This window comes from Felis catus, chromosome E2, assembly GCF_018350175.1.
Source record: "Felis catus isolate Fca126 chromosome E2, F.catus_Fca126_mat1.0, whole genome shotgun sequence".
Classification (NCBI taxonomy): Eukaryota; Metazoa; Chordata; class Mammalia; order Carnivora; family Felidae; genus Felis; species Felis catus.
In genome coordinates this window covers 13867949-13886778 of record NC_058382.1, presented here as the reverse complement: position 1 = coordinate 13886778, position 18830 = coordinate 13867949, and the positions used below count along the sequence as shown (strand labels likewise).

Genomic DNA, 18830 nt, shown 5'->3' with positions numbered 1-18830 from the left:
TAACAAGCCCAGTCTCAGGTTGGGAGGCCCCATGCCTGGGACTGCTATCCCTACCCCAAAGGGATACATTGCAAGACAAGGGAATGGTCTTTCAGGCTTCCTGGTGCCTCCCTTCCCCTCTTCATTGCCCTTCTTCCCTGGCCATTTCTGTTTCTTTCTTTGTCTCTCTCTCTCCTCTCTGTCTCCCCATTTCTCCGTCCCTGTACCCCTCTGCATTGCTCTGTGTCTCTGACTTGTGAGGTGGAGGGGACCAGCGTTGGAGTCTGCATCCTGATCCCAGCTCCGTCGCCCTCCGGCCGTGTGATCTTGGCCAAGGCATTTCATCTCTCTGAGTCTCTAAAAGTGTAACATGCTGCTTTGCCTCACAGGGAGATTTAAACGGGGCCTTAGAGTGAATAGGAAGCACTGTGTAAGTTTGAGTAACTGTTATTTCTCAGTCTCTGTGTGTCTATCGCTCAGTCTCTCATGTTCTCCCTGCTTATATCTCCACCTTTGTACTGCATCTCTGGGCCGACCGCATCCTTATGTCTCTAGACTGCTGTCTTTTTCTCTGCCTGGGTTGCTCTGCCTCTCTGTCGTCAGGCCTCACAGCCGTTATTACCCTGGGAAACAATTTCTCCCAGTTTTTGGCCACTCTAAGGGTGACGGTAGAACCGGTCAGTTTGGTGTCTCCTTTCTCTGCAGCCAGACATTCCTTCCCCCCATCCTGGGGGACCGTCCTCTCTATAATTCAGCCCAGGCACTTGGAATCTTTTACAATTTACTAGAAAATGATTCAACAAACGGCCCCCAAGAGGGCGCGCAATAGGAACGAGGCAAGCACTTCCCCTTCCCTTTGCGCTTCTCTGCTTCTGGGGGGCGCCGACCAGGTCGAGATGGGGGCGCGGACGGACCGGTAGGCGGCAGGCTCAGGTGCGGGGAAGCGAGCGTGACAGCGAGAGGGATCACGGGCACAGTTGGAACGAGAAGAGGACGGCGCCAGCCCCACGGCGGGCCTCCCGGCCCCCTGGCGGATCTGGAAGGGCCGCGGCGTCAGCGCGCGCGCAGGCACACCTGGAAAGGCCGCGGTAAGTTGCCGAGCCCGGAGCTGAGCGGCGTCAGGTCGATGTCCTCGGGCGCCCCCAGCGGCTGCAGCGAGAAGTTCTGCAGGATGGCGGTGAGGTAGAGGAAGAGCTCCATGCGCGCCAGCGACTCGCCCAGGCACACTCGGCGACCTGCGGGGGTGGGGAGGTGGCCCAGGAGCGGTGAGATGAGACGGGGTGAGGGGCTCCGGTCCCAAATTCTCGGAGAAACACATATGAAGCTAATGGTTGGAGACGTCACAGACCCACCCATCTAAAGATCTGTAAAGGTGCTTTAAGTCCGGGACCAAGAAGGATCTGGCCCAACGATACAAGGGCGAGTTCACGGGTTCCAATCCCGACTCTGCAGTTACGAGTTCTGTGATCTTGGGCAAGCCAGTTTCTGGGTATGTAGAATGGGGATGATAAAAAGTGAAATGAGGGGCGCCTGGGTGGCTCAGTCGGTTGAGCGGCCGACTTCGGCTCAGGTCATGATCTCGCGGTCCGTGAGTTCGAGGCCCGCGTCGGGCTCTGTGCTGACAGCTCAGAGCCTGGAGCCTGCTTCCGATTCTGTGTCTCCCTCTCTCTGACCCTCCCCCCTTCATGCTCTGTCTCTCTCTGTCTCAAAAATAAATAAACGTTTAAAAAAAAGTGAAATGAAATAAAATGGGGATGATAATAGTACCTCATTAGAGTGTTGTGAATGGTAAATTCAGGTAAAGAAATGAGAATATGGTGCCATGTAGGTCATTGCGTGTCATAGGTTACTCTAGGCAGTATACTGATGTTAAGTTAATCCTCATAATAATTCCAAGAGGTGGGCCTTATCATTCTCCACTTTATAGACGTGGAAGTTGAGGCACAGAGAGGTGAAGTAACATATTCCAGGCCGTTATAGCTGGGGGATGACTGAGCTGGGGTCTGGCTGTAAAACCTCTTAGCCACCACTCTAATAGGTCTTCTTAAAAGTTTTGCCTGGCACACAGTAGACAATATGTAAGTGGCTTATTATTATTCCCCCTCCCTCCTTTTTATTTCTGCTACTGGGTTGAACAGGAAAGATATTTTTTCGGCAGGATAAAGACCAAAGCCAAGGAAAACTAGAACTGCTCACCTGCGCCACCCAGTGGCTGACGGTGACCCCCTCCCAAGTTGAATTAATATCCTGCCTCCCCGCTTCCCTCCGCAAGGATTTTAGTCATTATCTCCCTATAGGAACAGAGTTCGGAGTGAGAACATGAGGATGCGGTGGGATGAAGAAGTGAGAGGGTTTGAGAGTGGAATTAGGACTGAAGAAAAAAAAAGGTGTCGGGGGGGGGAGGGGGGCGGTGCGTCTGGGTGGCTGAGTCCGTGAAGCATCCGGCTCTTAATTTCGGCTCAGATCATGATCTGGGGGTTGGTGAGACTGAGCCCCAAGTCTGGCTCTGCGCTGGCAGAGGGGAGCCTGCTTAGGATTCTCTCTCACCTTCACTCCCTGCCCTTCCCCTGCTCGTGCCCCTGTCTCTCTCTCTCTCTCTCAAAATAAAAAAAAAATTAAAAAAAAAAAAAAAAAGGACTGAGGAATGTAGGTAGGAATATGGGGCCCCAAAGACCCTGACTCTTGCCCCTGTGGTTCTCACCGGCTGAGAAGGGCATGAAGGCAGGGCTCTTCTTGAAGGACTGATTGGCATCCAGAAAATGCTCAGGGTTGAATTCCTGGGGCGTCAGGAACTGGCTGGGATCATAGTGGACTGTATTAAGGAGGGTAATGACATCCGTGCCCTGTGTGAGTAGGGAGGCAGAATCAGTGGGGTAGAAAATCTGGGAGATTCTCAAGCTAAAACTTCTATTTGACCGGGCTGGAGGTCCCAGGGACTTGAGAAGGCGATGTGAAGCATAGGACTCCATCAGGGATTCAGGAAATGTGTGTCACTCTCTGGGGTCCCAAGTGGGTGCTGGAAGCTTTGTGCACAGGGATGGAGGATACCTCCCCTTGTCAGAGCAGGTTTGGGGTTTCTGGGAAGAGGGAGAGGTCTCAGAACAGTGCTTAGGCACAGGGGACCCCCAGGATGAAGTCTTAGAGCCTGGGGATGCTGGAGAGGGGTTAGGGAACCTGTCACGGGGAAGAGATCTGGAGTTCAGGGTCAGGATCCAGTCCATTACAGTACCGAATAGGGTCTTGGGAAGGGGCTGAGGCTCTGGATTTAAGTGCCTCAGATGTCTGTTGCTGGGGCTTGGGATGCCAGTCGCCAAGGCCCAGGGTACTGATTGCTAGGGCCTGGGATCCTCCTTGCTAGAGCCCCGGAAGCCATTAGCAAATCTGGGATGCCTCTTCTAGTGTGCCAGCTGTCCATTGCCAGATGCCCAGCACACCTTGGGTATCTGGAAGCCGCGAAAGGCTGTGTCCCGGGTGACGCGGTGCGGCAAGTTCATGGGGATGACGTCTGCGAAGCGCTGCACCTCGTGGATCACCGCATCTGTATAAGGCATGGCCGCCCGGTCCTCCAGCGCCGGCAGCCGCGCCCGTCCCACAACGCTGTCGATCTCCTCCTGTACGCGGGCTGCAGGTGGAGAGGGGAGCCTAGTCGGGGGTACCAGAGGGCTCGACTGGGCTGGGGAGCGGGGTATGCTTGTGTGGGCGGGGTCCAGCCCCTGCTTCCCAGTAGGAGGGCCGCTGCAGAGGTCCCTGTGGGGGTTAGCGGGGGCCACGGAGGGAAGGGTTGGTTTGAGAGTTGTAGGTGAGGACGAAAATTTGTTTGGTGCAAGGGCTCCTAGGGGCGGGGTTGGGCGGGAGGGGCTTAGGGGCTGCCTGGAGTCCAGGTCCCCGATGGGAGGACCTGGCCCGCTGGGGGGTGGGTCGAGTGGGTGGGCTGTGCGTAAGCTCCGAGAGATCCCGGATGCGGCAGGCGGCGTGGACCCTAATAGACTCTGTGCCGGAGGCCAGGGTTCCGGGATCTGCCCAGAGGCGGGGTTTGGGCGAGATGGGGTCGCAGACCGTGCTGTGTGGGCAGGTGGTCAGACTTTGTGGGTCAGACTGATGGTTCCTGGCTGGCCCTGCGGCTGAGGCTCAGGGCCAGGCTCTAGGCGGACTGGGAGATCCCGGCTCCGAGGCCGGACGCGTGCTGGGTGGTCAGGGTCAGAGGTGGGCCGCAAAGCAAGACCATGAGGGCGCGGTCCCGGGTCCGGGGTCCGGCAAGCTGTGTGGACCGCGGGAACCGTGTGGGTGGGCTGGGCCTCCGTGTGGGTTTGTGGGTTTGGCTGTGGGTCCCGGGCGTAAGCCGGAGGATTGGGCTGTCTGGCATGCTGGGCGGGGCTTCGAGGCGAGCGAGCTGAGGCCCGTGGGGCACGCGTGCGGAGCGGGTGTGGCCCTTGGCGCTGTGGGCAGGCTTGGGGCGCGCGCACCTTGCACTTTTGGGTACTTCATGAGCACAAGGAAGGCGTGGCGCAGCGTGGTGCCCACGGTCTCGGTGCCCCCAAAGAGCAGGTTATGTGTGGTCATCAGCAGGGTATCCATGTGGAAGTGGCTGTGCGGGTCTTGCTTCTCCTGCGGAGGTTGAGGGGCGGGGATATGAGCCCGGGCCAGGAGATCCCGCCCGGACACTGACCACAGGCTCAGCTCTGCACAACCCCCGTTGGGTGTCAGCTCAGTCCCTCCTCTGTTTAACTTTCTTTCGGTCGGGGAAGCTGGGGAGTGCGTAAGGGCCGGCTAGAGAAAATCTCAGCCGCAGGGCCCACAATTAACAGAGCCTTAGGGACTTCTTAATGAGCTGTTAATCGGGGCGGGCCGTGGCCCCCAGTGGCTCTGGGCTCCCGCCGAGCAGAGCCGGGAGTTCTAACTGCACTTCCCGGGAGGCTGGGAGATCATTCTCAAACCCGCTCAACCCGGGATCCTCGTTGGGTTGAGGCTGGGGCAGCAGGTCAGATCAGGGATGAGACTTCCAGGCCGGGCTTACTTGTGCCATCTTGCTGAGGAAGCAATCGATGAAGTCGCGGGGAGAGCTGGGGTCGAGGGAGTCCTGGTGGTCGCGGACGCTGCGGGCGATGAGGTCCTTCATGCGCCCGAAGTTCCGGAAAAGGCGTCGGTGCGGCCCAGGTAACCAGTCCAGGACGCTTGGAAAGACGTTGTACAACTGGGGATGGGGGGAGGGTCGGAGGGGTTTGGAGGATCAGGCAGTGTGTGGGGGGCAGAGGCCGGTGAGGTCAGGGGGGAGCAGGTAGGCACGGGCGGGCGGAGTCTTGAGGGTCAGTTAGGTTCTGGAGAGGCCGAGGTGGAGCGGGGACTCTGTGTGTGGCAACTTGGTGGAGAGAGTGATCTTAGGCTAGGCGGGGTGGGGCCAGACGGGAAAGGGCGGGGCCAGACGGGAAAGGGCGGGGCCAGACAGGGTCAAGCGCACCTCTTCCCCGCCCGCTGTTTCCCCTATGTCCCAGGACGAACCCCAACCCTGTACCCCCGCCAACTAGGCCTCCTGACCTCTCCCCAGGGGGTGCTCATGATTTGGAAGTTGTCATTGATGAGGCGGATAATGGTGAGCAGACGTTCATCGTCGTAGTCAAAGCGGCTGCCGAAGATCACGGAGCAGATGATGTTCGACACCGAGCGGCTGAGCACGAACGTGGGGTCGAAGGGCTTGCCTGAGGGTCAGGGGCAGAATGAGTCAAGGGGCACATTGTGCAACACACCGGATTCCTGAATGGCAGTACAACGAGGCAAGGTCACTTGGAGCACAAAACAAGTGCTCCTTGGCCACCCAGCATGCGTCATAAACAACCGCAAGAGTACCTGGCAACGCAGAACCCACAAGGCCCTGCGGCACATCCACACCACCACCAAGCAACGGAACAGGCTCCTCTTCGCCATCCGACCCGCAGCACGCACCACGCAAGACAACACACGCAATAAACAACACAACACAATACTACATCAGCGCCTGACAACACTACAGCCTCAGCCAGCAGTGACACAGCGACACAACCCCTAACACCCAGTGGTCTGACCACTGAAGGGATCACAGAAAATAGCCCATTGGCCATGCCACACAGCACGGCCCAGAAAACTGAGTCTGGAGGTAGATAGACAGTTTGGACTTGGCCTTGGCTTCTTAATCTCTGTGTGACCTGGATAAACTGACTTCCCTTCTCTGAACCTCAGCTTTCTCGTCTGTAAAATGGGCTTGGTGACAGTCTTCTCCTCATGGGGCTGGTGGAAGGAGTTGGAAGGGTGGCTGGGTAAGGGCCTGGTCCATCCTGAGCCTGTATAAGCCAGGGTGCTGTGGTAGGCTGAATAATGCCCCGCCCCTCCCCAAATGTCCACGTCCTAATCTCTAAGAGCCTGTGAACCTGTGATTAAATTAAGGAGTTTGAGATGGGGAGATTATTCTCTGGCTTATCCGAGTGGATCTAATGTAATTACAATGGAGGCGGAAGGGTCTGAGTAAGAAAAGGTGATATGATGATGGAGAGGGAGAGTGAGGGAGGAGGGAGAGAGAGAGAGAGAGAGAAGTACAGATATTGGGAGATGCTGTGTTGCTGGCTTTGAAGAAGAGGGGAAGGGACCACGAGGTCAGGAACGTGGGTGGCCTCTAGAGGCTGGAAAAGGCAAGGAAATGGATTTTCCCCTAGAGTTTCCAGGAGTCAGCTCTGCCCACCCGTTTTAGTTTTAGACTTCGGATTCCAGAACTGTAAGAGAATAAATGTGTGCTGCTTTAAGTCACTAAGTTTGCGGCTTTTTTTTTTTTTTTTTTTTAAGTAGCAGCTACAGGAAACTAACTCAGGCAGTTATTCCTTTACTTACATCCCATCATTCCAACCCTGCAGCATCATTTTTTTTTTTTTTTTCCTGTCAAAAGCCAGCAAGATTTGGAGATCAGGGTAGAGGGCTGTCTGCCTCTCTGTGTTTTAGTTTCTTCTCCTGTAAAATGGGGTTTAAAATAGGACTCCTGCTTAGGTTTGGGTGATTGTTCAAGGAGGTAATATACACGAAATTCTTGGAACAGTGCTGGCCCATGGTAGGCACCATGTAAGTGTCTTTATTCTTAACTCTTTTTTTTTCATGGGTGGGCAGTTTTGAGCTGGGTTTTACACCCCAGCTCTGCCACTTCCTGGGCACATGACTTAACCTTTCTGGGCCTGAGGTTCATCACTTGTAATAGCTTCCTAGGGTTTCAGGGGACGTGGGATGTGTTCATATGTGTGAAGAGTTTAGTACAGCCCCTGGTCTCAGGAAGTACTCAGTAAACGGGCATTCATGTGCAAAGTGTGGACCTTGGTGTCGGCAAGAACCGGGTTTAAACCTTTGCTTCTCCACTGACTAGCTTGATCATTTCAAGACAGTTGGTTGATCTCTATGCCTCTGTTTCCTCATCTGCAAAATGGATCGTTCTGAGGCTCCAGGGGCTTATGCACCAAAGTGTGCTTAACACAGGGCCCCCATAAGTGGTGTGGTGTCAAGAGTATCATCATCATTGGGCGCCTGGGGGGCTCAGTCGGTTGGGCGTCCGACTTTAGCTCAGGTCATGATTTCACAGTTTGTGAGTTCGAGCCCTGTGTCGGGCTCTGTGCTGACAGCTCAGAGCCTGGAGCCTGCTGTGGATTATGTGTCTCTTTCTCTCTCTGTCCCACCCCTGCTTGCGCTCTGTCTCTCTCAAAAATGAATAAATGTTAAAAAAAAAAGTATCATCATCATCATCATCACCATCCACCACAATGATACACACTGCATTCAGAATACCACGCAGGGACAGCGCAGCGGAACAACCACCACATAACCCGTCTTGCCGTACCTCAGAGAACATAGCACCTGGAGCTGACCCACCTCCAGGGGGCACCACTCTCACCGTGGGCCAAGTGAGGAGCCTCCAGCAGTTTTAAGTTCACGCCCACACTCTCTGGCAGTCCTGATGACTAAGTAAGATGGATGTGAGTTAGGCGTATCAACTGCGTTCGAGGACCAACCTTCAGTTTTCCGTAGCTCTGCCAGCAGGAAGCGGCCTTCCTCCAGGATCCGCTCCTCGATGCTCTTCTTACCCATCCCGAAGTTCCGCAGAATCTGGATGGAGAACCTCCTCAGGGCCTTCCACCGGTCCCCATTGGAGAAGGCGAGGCCTGGCGAGAAGGGGAGAGGCCAGCTCTACTGATGGCTTATTTCCAAGACCGTCGCCACCTGAGTCCCCTTTCCCAGTGTCTTCTGGGGGAGAGACTCAGAGTGTGGAATCTACCCCCTCCCAGGAAGCCCTTCCTAACCCTCCAGGCCAGGTCAGGTGCCTTCTCTGAGGTTCCCTAGGGCCATGGGCTTCCTCACCATAGTCCTGATCTCTCTGTTTCCCTCATCACAGACCTGATCACTCTAGACCATCACTGTCTGGCCATGGGGCTATCTCCTTCTCTACGCTGTGAAGATGGGGGGTGGAGGGGCTGTCTTGGTCACCACCTTGTCCCTAGCATTGTCCATCGCCGGCCTTACCACACAGGAGGTGCTGGTGATTGCTTATTAATTAATGAAAGCACAAACGAGGGAGAAAAGCAAGAGAAATAAACATTAGGACCTCGTCTAGGAACTTTCTTTCCCTGGACTCGGGGTCTTTGCACAGTCTAGTCCTTCCAGAACACTCTTCAACATCTGTCTGCTCCTGAATGGTGGTCCTCATCTTTTAAGTCTCAGCTTAGAGGTCCCTTTCTCCGCGATGCCCTTGCTGACCCTCCCTTGGCTGGCTCAGGCACTTGCCGCTGGTCTCCTACAGCTCCCCATTCCAGCCCTGACTACGCTAGGTGGTCATAATTTGGTGATGGGGCTACAATAGGATAAGGTCTCCCGATGTGTTTGTCTCTGGTTTCCCTGGAGCAAGCAGAGAACTAGAAGCGAAAGAAGAAAAAACGACGCTGATTGCCTTACACCATCTGCCTTATCTCATTGACTTGGAACAAACAGCTTTCTCATCCCAGCCAACTCAGGGTCAGAGAGAGGAAGCCACTTGTCCAAAGGCACACACCCAGGAAGGAGCAGAACCCTGTTGTTATCCTTTGTACTATGTAAGGAAGAACTAGTAACAGATAAAGTATGTATCCAGATGGTTTCTGTGTGGCAAGTAGAAAGAAACCGCTACTGTCTCCACTTCCTTGTACCTGGTGTACCTGGACGGGTGAGGTCATCAGACCAAGACCGGGAAGGGGACATGAAGGTGGAATGTGTACTCAATGCACTGGATTTTTTGTTTGTTTGTTTTAAAGCTTATTTTGAGAGAGAGGGAGAGGGAAGAGAGAGAGAGAGAGAGAGAGAGAGAGAGAGAGAGAGAGAGAGAGAGAGACTTCCAAGCAGGCTCCATATGCCATCAGCGCAGAGCCCAGTGTGGGGCTTGATCTCACCAACAGTGAGATCATGACCTGAGCTGAAATCAAGAGCTGGATGCTTAGTCCACTGAGCCACCCAGGTGCCCCTGTTCTTGCTTTCAACTAGAGCTCTTTGCTACCAAATCCTGGAGCAGCTGGTACCCACCTAGTGAAGGGGACAGGAGGAGCCCCAGGGGTTCTTTAGGGGGAGAAGGATAGTTGAGGATGCAGGTCTCCAGGATCCCCGTTTCAATCAGAGCAACTTTCTGCCAATCTTATCTCTTTCTCCCCCTCCCTTTCCCTTGTCATTTATTGGGCTTTGTCTTATGGCTTTCTCTGAATAAAAGATTTATGTTAAAAAAAAAAAAAGAAGAAAGAAAGAAACAGGGTGCCTGGGTGGCTCAGTCGGTTAAGCGTCCAGATTTGGTTCCGATCATGATCTCATGGTTCATGGCTTTGAGTCCCGGGTCGGGCTCTGTGCTGATAGCTCGGAGCCTGGAGGCTGCTTTAGATTCTGTGTCTCCCTCTCCCTCTATCCCTCCCCTGCTCACACTCTGTCTCTTTCTCTCAAAAATAAACATTAAAAAAAATTTTAAGAAAAAAAGAAAGAACACCCGGAAGACTAGGTGATTTCCAAACCTAAGGAGGACAGGGTATTGAGATAGGAGAGGTTTGGAGTTGATGTGAGTTGTTGGCTAGGTGGGATGGACCTGGGTTTGGATTGGGATGGGATGACAATGGGGGAGGAGGAGGGATTATGGGGTTGATGATAAATTGAGGTTGCTGATGGGAATGGAGTTGTATAGAATGGAAAAGACTGGTAGATTGGGCTTGAGATTAGTTTGGGGCTGGGTGGATATGTGCTGAGGTTAGTTTTGGTGATGGCGGTTTGATTAGGGTTGAAAATGAAACTGAAACGAGCAACTTCAATGGGTGATTGGGATAGAAGATAGGGCTGGGGCTGGGGAGAAAAATAATGGTGGAGTTCAGTTTGATGGTCAGGATGGGGTTGATAACAGATTTTAATGTGGGGTTTGGGAGAGGGTTCATAATGGGAATGGAGGGTTGGAGGGAGATGAAGTCAGCGTTGCAGGTAACGATGAAAGTTGAGGTTGGAATGGGGAACATGGAGGTAGGGTTGACGAGGACTGGCTTGAGGTGGACAATGTGGGCTGGGCCAGATAATTTGGCCACTTGACTGAGATGGAGATTTGATAATGTGGTCAGGCTAGAGATAGGGATTGGGATGAGAATGGGGCTGGAGTTGGACGCAGGTGGGGGATTGGTGTGGAAGCGCATTTCAAAATGGTGGTGGGATTTGGGGATGGAGAAGGTGGAACTGAGTCTACCTAGACTAGCACTGTCTGGCTCCATCCCAGCTGGTGTCATTGGTGAGATTAGTAGCCCTGGGTGTCACCAAAATTGGGAGGACAGTCCCCTACCCTTATCCCCTCCCTCAGTGTGGAGTGAGCTGGAGAGGGGAGAAGATGGGGAGCAGGCTTACCATTGCCCTTAGTGAAGTTGAGAAAGGTGGGGTAGTCGCCACGGCCACTAAAATCGTCCCCTTGGTCCACAAGGGCCTCCTTCACGGTTTGGTACCCGCTGAGGACCACTACGCGTCTGGGCCCCAGGTACACTGTGTACACCGAGCCATAGACCTTGCTCAGCTGAGGGTAGGGAAACAGACGTCATGGGGGGGGAGGGTCTGGGACCCTGGGACCCCTCCTCCTGTTCCTCCCTTCTCACCCAACCCTAGGTCCTTGCACCTTGGTAAGAGAAGTCAGCATGTCTTGGGAGCGAAGCTGCAGCAGGTTTCCCAGGAGTGGGAGAGGCCTAGGGCCTGGGGGCAGCCGGCTCTTGCCCCTTGAATTGAGCATCAGGAACACACAGGTGAGAGCCAGGAGCAGGAGCAAGATGGCTGTGCTCATACTGTCTATGGTGAAAGCAGCCGCAGACATCTGGGGAGCGAAGTGGGAGAGCATAGGACCCGCAGGGCCAGGGAGGGAGCAAAATCCCTTCACTCTGCAGCTCCTGGGACTTGCCTCCCCCACACCCTGGAAATGGGGGCAGAAGAAAAGAAGGAAGGAGGGGCACCTGGGTGTTTCGGCTGGTTAGACATTGGACTCTTGATTTCTGCTCAGGTCATGATCTCGTGGTTCCCTGAGTTTGAGCCCCGCCTTGGGATCCTCTCTCTCCCTATCTCTCTGCCCCTCCCCTGCTTGGGCTATCTCTCAAAATAAATAAATAAATAAATAAATAAATAAATAAATAAATATTAAAAAAAAAAAAGAGAGAGAGAAGGGAGGAGATAGAGAGGCAGGGAGAGGGAACAACCAAGGCCTGAGGGGACAGAAGTGAGGGGTGGGGACAGAGAAGGAAAAAAAGGGCATGGAGACCAGGAGAAAACAGAGGCAGAGGCAGTCAAAATGCAGAGAGACCGACAGCAAGAGAGACAGCAACGGAACAGAGGCCGATGGAGAGATGGAGACAGAGAGACAGAGATACACATGGAGATAATGAGGTATTTGGAAAAACCAAGTAAGATATTGGAATATCTATAGATGTCTCTCTATCATCTGTCTGTCTGTCATCATCTGCCGTCTATCATGAGACTGACTCTCACACAGAGAGTGATTAGAGATAGAGACACACAAGGACAGAGACAGACAAATCAAGGTACAGAGCTAGAGACAGACAGAAGAGAGGCGGACAGACAGACACACACTTCCTAAGAGACTTAGAGATGGGCACTGAAAGGTACAGAAAGGGCAAGAGAGAGACAGACACACACACACACACACGCACAGAACATTAGACAGACACCTAGAAACAGAGGCCAAGACAGACTGAGACAGAGAAGGGGGCAGAATCAGATAGAAAAGAATCAGGGGTTCTGACCCCATGGGCTCAGGGCTCATTCCACAGATGCCACCCGCTGGGTAAAGAGCCAGTGATCAAGACCCAGTGCCCAGCCTACCGTGAGGTCTAAAACATTTGTCATATGAACGAACAGAGCCAGAGAGAGCCCCAGAAACACAGGCCCAGAGACCCTGAGAACCCTCAGAAGAGGAAAAGGGAGATCCCGGCCAATCGTAGTGACAAGGAAATGAAGCCGATGACCCCGCTCTTGAGAGCCACCCTCCTCCTCTGTGACCCGCACTTGGCCCTTTACCTGCTGAACTTCTAGGACGGCTGAGATATGATCTGCTCCAGGCGTGTGCCCTGTGGCTCTGTGGCCTGGGGAGAAGGGGGCTGCTCTTAAATCACCTCTGTCCACAGCCCATGCCCCTCCACACCCAGTTTTCCCAGTGACTTTTAATCCCTTTCACTTTTATACCTTACCTTGGGAGCGGCCCGGGCTTGCAGCCAGTTGGAGTGATGCCTTGGGTGGGTGCCATCCCTTGGGAACCCTCCACTGGCCTCTTTCGGGCTGACCTCAACACCCATTCCTGTGGTCAGTAGTGGCCGTTTTCCCTGGAGTGGGGCAAAATCTCCATTTGTTTGCCATTCGGAGCCCTGAGTCTGGTTTTGGGTTTGACCCGGGGTTTTGGGGCTGGGCAAAATGAGCCAGGGGTGGGGGCAGGGTCTCTTTGGTGTTTTAGGCACTTGGTTCTATTCATCTGGGGTCAAGTTCATTTCTGCCTGTGACTGCACGTGACCTCAGGCAAGTTCCTTTCTGTCCTGGGCTGGAGTTCTCCCATTCTCTGGAGCCTGTTCACAGCCCTCTGGCCATTCTCCGTCTCTTGTGGTTTGTCTCTGAGTTTCTGTATCTGTCTCACTTTGCTTCTGCGTCTGAATCTTTTTTGTCTCTCTTTATGTCTCTGTCTCTCTTGTTCTCTCATCCTCTGCATTTCTGAGTCTCTGTCTCTCATCTCTGTTCTGTCTCTAATTCTCCCCGTGCCTTTTCTCTTTCTCTCTGTCTCTCTCTCCCTGTACATCTTTCTCAGCCACCATCTCCTCCTGTCTCTGAGCATCTCTCTTTCTGTCTCTTTCTCTTTCTGTCCCTTTCTCTTTCTGTCTCACACCTCCATGAGTCAGACTGCAGTGCAGGACTGAAGTAGGGGGAAGCTGGAGGAGGGTTTAGGAGGAGGGTTTGGGAGAAGGGTTTGGGAGAAGTGGAGGAGAAAGGACCTCAGATTTGGGTATTTTTTTTGGTTTTGTTTAAAAAATGTTTAACATTTATTTATTTTTGAGAGAGACAGAGAAAGAGAGAGAGAGAGACAGACAGAGAGACAGAGAGAGAGAGAGACAGAGCATGAGCAGGGGAGGGGCAGAGTGAGAGGGAGGGAGACAGAGAATCTGAAGCAGGCTCCAGGCTCTGAGCTGACAGCTCAGTCTGAGCTGTCAGCACAGAGCCAGATGCAGGGCTCAAACTCACGAACCGGGAGATCATGACCTGTGCCGAAGTTGGACACTTACCAACTGAGCCACCCAGGCACCCCTTGTTTTTTTTTTTTTTTCCTTTTTAAAGATTTTATTTTTAAGTAATCTCTACACCCAATGTGGGGCTTGAACTCACAACCCTGAGATCAAGAGTTGCACCCTCCACTGACTGAGCCAGCTAGGTGCTGCCAGATCTCAGATTTGAATGATTCCCCTGCTGCCTTCTGCCCACATAGTCTTCCCCCTGTTCTCCTCAGCCCCCACCAGCTATGTCTGCTCTGGGCACCTGCCCCAGTAACTGGCCAGATCAGAAGGGAAGGTTTCAAAAACATGGAGTGAGCCTAGGACTCTAGTGGCAGAAGATAGGATGGGAGAGAGAGCCCCTGAGGTCAAGGGCCTGGGAGGCCAGGTGGAGCTGTGGGTGCCCCCACAGGTGTGTGGGTATACACCATGTTCACCTTTCCCATGGAGGTGGGGGAGGAAGTGCTTGAAGGTCCTGGGGAACTTGACACCCCAGGTCTCAGGCACATGGCCGGGAGGAAGGCGGGGCCCATGCTGTTGTTTAAATCTCAGAAAGGTGGGTTAGGGCAGGTCCTGGAAGAAGGCTTAATTATGAGATTATATATCTCTAGTTTCCCTTGGCATCTATCCCTACTTCTGGGGGAGGAGACAGGACTGGATCCATCTGAAGCCCATAACTGACCCTAGAACTGGTTTGAGAGAGTCCCAATGGGACTGCCTCACTAGGGAACGTGGCCTTCATGAGGAGAGCTTTTAAGGGGCTTTGAATTCTTCTTGCAGCCTGCCTTGCTTTCCTTGCTACAGAGGAAATATGGGGGTAGGAAGGGATGTATTGTAGGGTTTCTCAACCTTGGCACTACTGATGTTCGGATGAGATAATTCTTTGTGTGTGTGTGTGTGTGGGTATACTGTGGTGGTAGGATGTTTAGCCATATGTCCTGTCTCTACCCATCGCTCTGATGCTGAAACTGAGGTTAGAGGTTGACCTCTGTGCAAGCTCAACAGTTCTAAGAGGTTCCAGAAGTGGCCTTTCATTCTGCCTATAAGCCATTCTACCTTAAAGGGGGTTCAGGGGAAGGTTACACAGGAGGGGTCAATAAATATGACTCAGAAGAGCTGTGGTTTAGGGTAATTAATGAAGGAAATGATGTTAAAGGGTTTCAGAATTCCCTTTCATTATCTGATCAAAAGCTTTCATGCAGTGGAAAGACACCGAGGAAGATAAAAAATGGCAGATATTTGAAGAGTCTTTTATAAAATCATATATTTGGGGCACCTGGGTGGCTCAGTCTGACTCCTGATTCAGCTCAGTTCATGATCTGATCTCACGGTTGTGGGATCAAGCCCTGCATCCGGCTCTGTGCTGGGCATGGAGCCTGCTTGGGATTCTCTCTCTCCATCTCCCTCTGCCCCTCCCCTTCTCCTTCTCTAAACAAAGAAACAAACAAACAAACAAATAAATTTGAAATGCTTTCAGAAGTGCAGAGATGTTGCAGAGAGTACAAAGATATTTTGCTTCCCCTTCACCTAGCTTCCCCTCATGAGAACCTCTTGCAAGATCATGATACGATGAACACAACTAAGAAATTAACAGAGGCACCTGGGTGGCTCAGTAGGTTAAGCATCCAACTTCGGCTCAGGTCATGATCTCACGGTTGGTGGGTTTGAGCCCCGCATCGGGCTTTGTGCTGATAGCTCGGACCCTGGAGCCTGTTTCGGATTCTGTGTCTTCCTCTCTCTCTGACCCTCCCCCGTTCATGCTCTGTCTCTCTCTGTATCAAAAATAAATAAACGTTAAAAAAATGAAAAAAATTAAATTAAATTGAAAAGAAATTGGCATTGGTACAACACTACTGGCTACAGACTGTATTTCAGTTTATGTTTTTCCATGAGTGGCCTTTTTCTCTTCCAATATTTCGTCTAGAATTTCACATTGTGTTTAGTTTTTTGTGTCTTCTGAGGCTCCTCCAATTTATGAATATTTATAAATTCCCCATTGTGTATTCTTAGCATGCAGATTTTTTGAGGTTTACTTATTTATTTAGGCAATCTCTGCACTCAACGTGGGGCTCGAACTCATGACCCCAAGATCAAGAGTTGCATGCTACCGTGCCACTCCCTCCCCCGACCAAGCCAGACAGGCATCCCCTTAGAATGTAGATTTTTTTTTTAAATTTTATTTTACATGGTTTTAGAAGAGGACTTGAGTCAACCAACTGCTTATCTCATAATCAGATCCCCTCATTTTCTGATTCCTTTGAAAATCCAGGGCTGTGTCCTTTGGGAGTCCCCCGTCCTTACTCCCTGACACCCAGCATCCAGGATGGATGTCATACTGGATGACGGTTATGTCAATTCCTCAGCCTTTCATGACCTTGATACTTGAAAAAAGTACCAGTACCTGGTCAGTTAATTTGCAGAATGTGCCTCCCATTCTTTCAGGAAGAGCCGGGGGAGATGTTGGGCCTCACATTTACAAAGTCATCAGCTGCAGAGAATGGAGATGAAGGGCAGCAGACAGAGGGGTAAACAATAGGACTGAACGTTTCAGTAGGAAAAATTTTTTTAATGTTTATTTATTTTTGAGACAGAGAGAGACACAGCATGAGCAGGGAAGGGGCAAAGAGAGAGGGAGACACAGAATGTGAAGCAGGCTCCAGGCTCTGAGCTGTCAGCACAGAGCCCGACGCGGGGCTTGAACTCACGAACTGTGAGATCGTGACCTGAGCCGAAGTCGGACGCTTAACCGACTGAGCCACCCAGGCGCCCCCTGTAGGAAATTTTTTGTAACTGCCTGGTGTGGGCCCTCACCAGCAACCTTGACTGTCAGAAACTACTGGGTGATTGTGAACTACTAGAGCTGCTGAATGAATAAATGAATGAACCAAGTTTCCTGTCATATGCTCTCACCTCTAGCTTGGAGGTCAAGGAATAGGGAGAGTTTGGGGAGAGATGTCCTGGCTCAAGTGTCACCATCCCGTGCTGGAAGGGAACACCTCACAGACCCCGAGCTCCTCTGCACTGTCAATGAGACTTGTTTTTCCTTTTTCAGAACCTGGTACCTGGACAGCACCATTCAGCGTTGGAAACCCAGGTGGGCTGCTGTGCTCAGGAGCCACACTGGATTGTTGTGTTGGGGAGCGTGATGGGGACTCCCAAAGGATACACTCTGGCTTTTCAAAGGAATCAGAAATTGGGAGGATTTGGTTATAAGTGTCTTCTAATACCATGTGAAACAAGATTTTGAAAAAAATATGCATTCTGAGAATATAAATGGTGAAAAGACAGTCTCTTCAATAAATGGTGCTGGGACAACTGGACAGATACATGCAGAAGAATGAAACTGGACCATTTTCTCACACCATACACAAAAATAAACTCAAAGTGGGTTTTTTTTAAGTTTATTTATTTTTGGGACAGAGAGAGACAGAGCATGAATGGGGGAGGGTCAGAGAGAGAAGAAGACACAGAATCTGAAACAGGCTCCAGGCTCTGAGCTGTCAGCACAGAGCCCAACGCGGGGCCGGAACTCACGGACCGCGAGATCATGACCTGAGCCGAAGTCGGAAGCTCAACTGACTGAGCCACCCAGGCGCCCCTCAAAATGGATTAAAGACCTAAATGTGAGGCCTGAAACCATAAAACTCCTAGAAGAAAACATAGGCAGTAATCTCTTTGATATCTGCCTTAGCAGTATTTTTCTGGTTATATCTCCTCAGACAAGGGAGACAAAAGCAAAAATAATCTATTGAGACTACCAAAATAAAAAGCTTTTGTACAGTGAAGGAAACCATCAACAAAACAAAAAGGCATCTGGGAAAACATATTTACAAATGATATATCCAATAAGGGGTTAATATCTAAAATATATAAGGTACTTATACAACTGAACACTAAAAAAGCAGACAATCTGATAAAAAATGGGCAGAGGACCTGAATAGGCATTTTTCCAAATAAGACATACAGATGGCTAATAGACACATGAAAAGATGCTCAACATCACTCATCATCAGGGAAATGCAAATCAAAACCACAATGAAGGAAGCCTGGCTGGCTTAGCCAGAAGAGCGTATGACTCTTGATGGAGGGATTGTGAGTTCAAGCCCCATGCTGGGTGTAGAGATTACTTAAAATAAATAAAACTTAAAAAAAAAAAACATAGTGAGATATCACCTTACACCTGTCAGAATGGCTAGTATCAAAAAGATAAGAAATAACAAGTGTTGGGGAGGATGTGGAGAGAAAGGAACCCTTGTGCACTGTTAGTGGGAATGAAACTTGGTGCAATCACTGTGGAAAACAGTATGGAGGTTTCTCAAAAGATTAAAAATAGAGTTACCATATGATCCTGCAATTCCAGGGCTGGCTATTTACCCACTGAAAATGAAAACACTAATTTGAAAAGGTACATGCCCCCCTACATTTATTGCAGCATTATTTACAATAGCCAACATTTGGAAGCAACCCAAGTGTCCATCAATAGATGAATGGGTAGAGAAGTTGTGTATACACGTGTGCACGTGCGTGCACGCACACACACACACACACACACACAATGGGATATTACTCAGCCATAAAAAAGAATGGGGTCTTGCCATTTGTGACAACATGGATAGACCCAAAGTCTATCTGTCTGAAATGCATCAGACAGAAAGACAAATACCATGTGATTTCATTTATATGTGGACTCTAAAAAACATAACAAACAAAAAAGAGAAATCGACCCTTAAATCTGAAGAACAAACTGATGGTTGCCAGGGCAGAGGGGGTAGGGGGCATGAGCAAAATGGGCGAAGGGGAGTGAGAGGTACAGGCTTCCAGTTATTAGCCACGGGGATGAAATATAGGGAATATAATCAATGGTATCATAATAGTGTCATCGCGTTGTTCGGTGACAGATGGTAGCTACACTTGTGATGAGCATAGCATGTCGTATAGAGTTGTCCAGTCACTAGGTTGTACGCCTGAAACTAATGTAACATTGTGTGTCAACTAGACTTCAATTAAAAAAATAATCTACATGCTGGGTGTAGTTCCACAGACTGCCTTCTCTGTTCTTCAAAC

At 51.2% G+C, this 18830-nt stretch overlaps 1 protein-coding gene and 2 long non-coding RNA genes across 4 annotated transcripts; 2 read left to right on the top strand and 1 right to left on the bottom strand.

Annotated features, from left to right (window-relative positions):
* Positions 1 to 747: 747 nt before the first annotated feature.
* On the bottom strand, positions 748 to 12831 carry CYP2F1 (cytochrome P450 family 2 subfamily F member 1). Of its 2 annotated transcripts, XM_006941235.5 has the most exons (11): positions 12705 to 12769; positions 12535 to 12599; positions 11129 to 11320; positions 10867 to 11029; positions 7992 to 8141; positions 5512 to 5672; positions 4994 to 5170; positions 4443 to 4584; positions 3414 to 3601; positions 2681 to 2822; positions 748 to 1214 (listed from the first exon to the last, which is right to left on the bottom strand). In XM_006941235.5, exons 3-11 carry the CDS (start codon positions 11318 to 11320, stop codon positions 1033 to 1035), a joined length of 1497 nt encoding a protein of 498 aa, XP_006941297.1. In that variant the 5' UTR covers positions 12535 to 12599; positions 12705 to 12769; the 3' UTR covers positions 748 to 1032. The 2 variants fall into 2 exon arrangements, with proteins under 2 accessions (XP_006941297.1, XP_023101103.1); XM_023245335.2 differs by lacking the exons at positions 10867 to 11029; positions 11129 to 11320 and having other exon boundaries at positions 12705 to 12831.
* Positions 4991 to 6750, top strand: LOC105261252. The gene is made up of 2 exons (XR_891159.4): positions 4991 to 5133; positions 5522 to 6750. It is a non-coding gene; the product is annotated as an uncharacterized LOC105261252 (long non-coding RNA).
* LOC123382302 lies at positions 11669 to 17040 on the top strand. Its single transcript, XR_006590493.1, has 2 exons — positions 11669 to 11883; positions 16819 to 17040. It is a non-coding gene; the product is annotated as an uncharacterized LOC123382302 (long non-coding RNA).
* Positions 17041 to 18830: the final 1790 nt, after the last annotated feature.

Bases quoted from the DNA above. Each gene is read 5' to 3' on its own strand.
- CYP2F1 (XM_006941235.5), bottom strand. From the start codon at position 11,320: ATGTCTGCGGCTGCTTTCACCATAGACAGTATGAGCACAGCCATCTTG. The intron at 8,142-10,866 runs GTAAGCCTGCTC...CCTTCTCGCCAG, and splicing joins CAACTTCACTAAGGGCAATG to GCCTCGCCTTCTCCAATGGG. The intron at 3,602-4,442 runs GTGCGCGCGCCC...CTCCACCTGCAG, and splicing joins GAAGTACCCAAAAGTGCAAG to CCCGCGTACAGGAGGAGATC.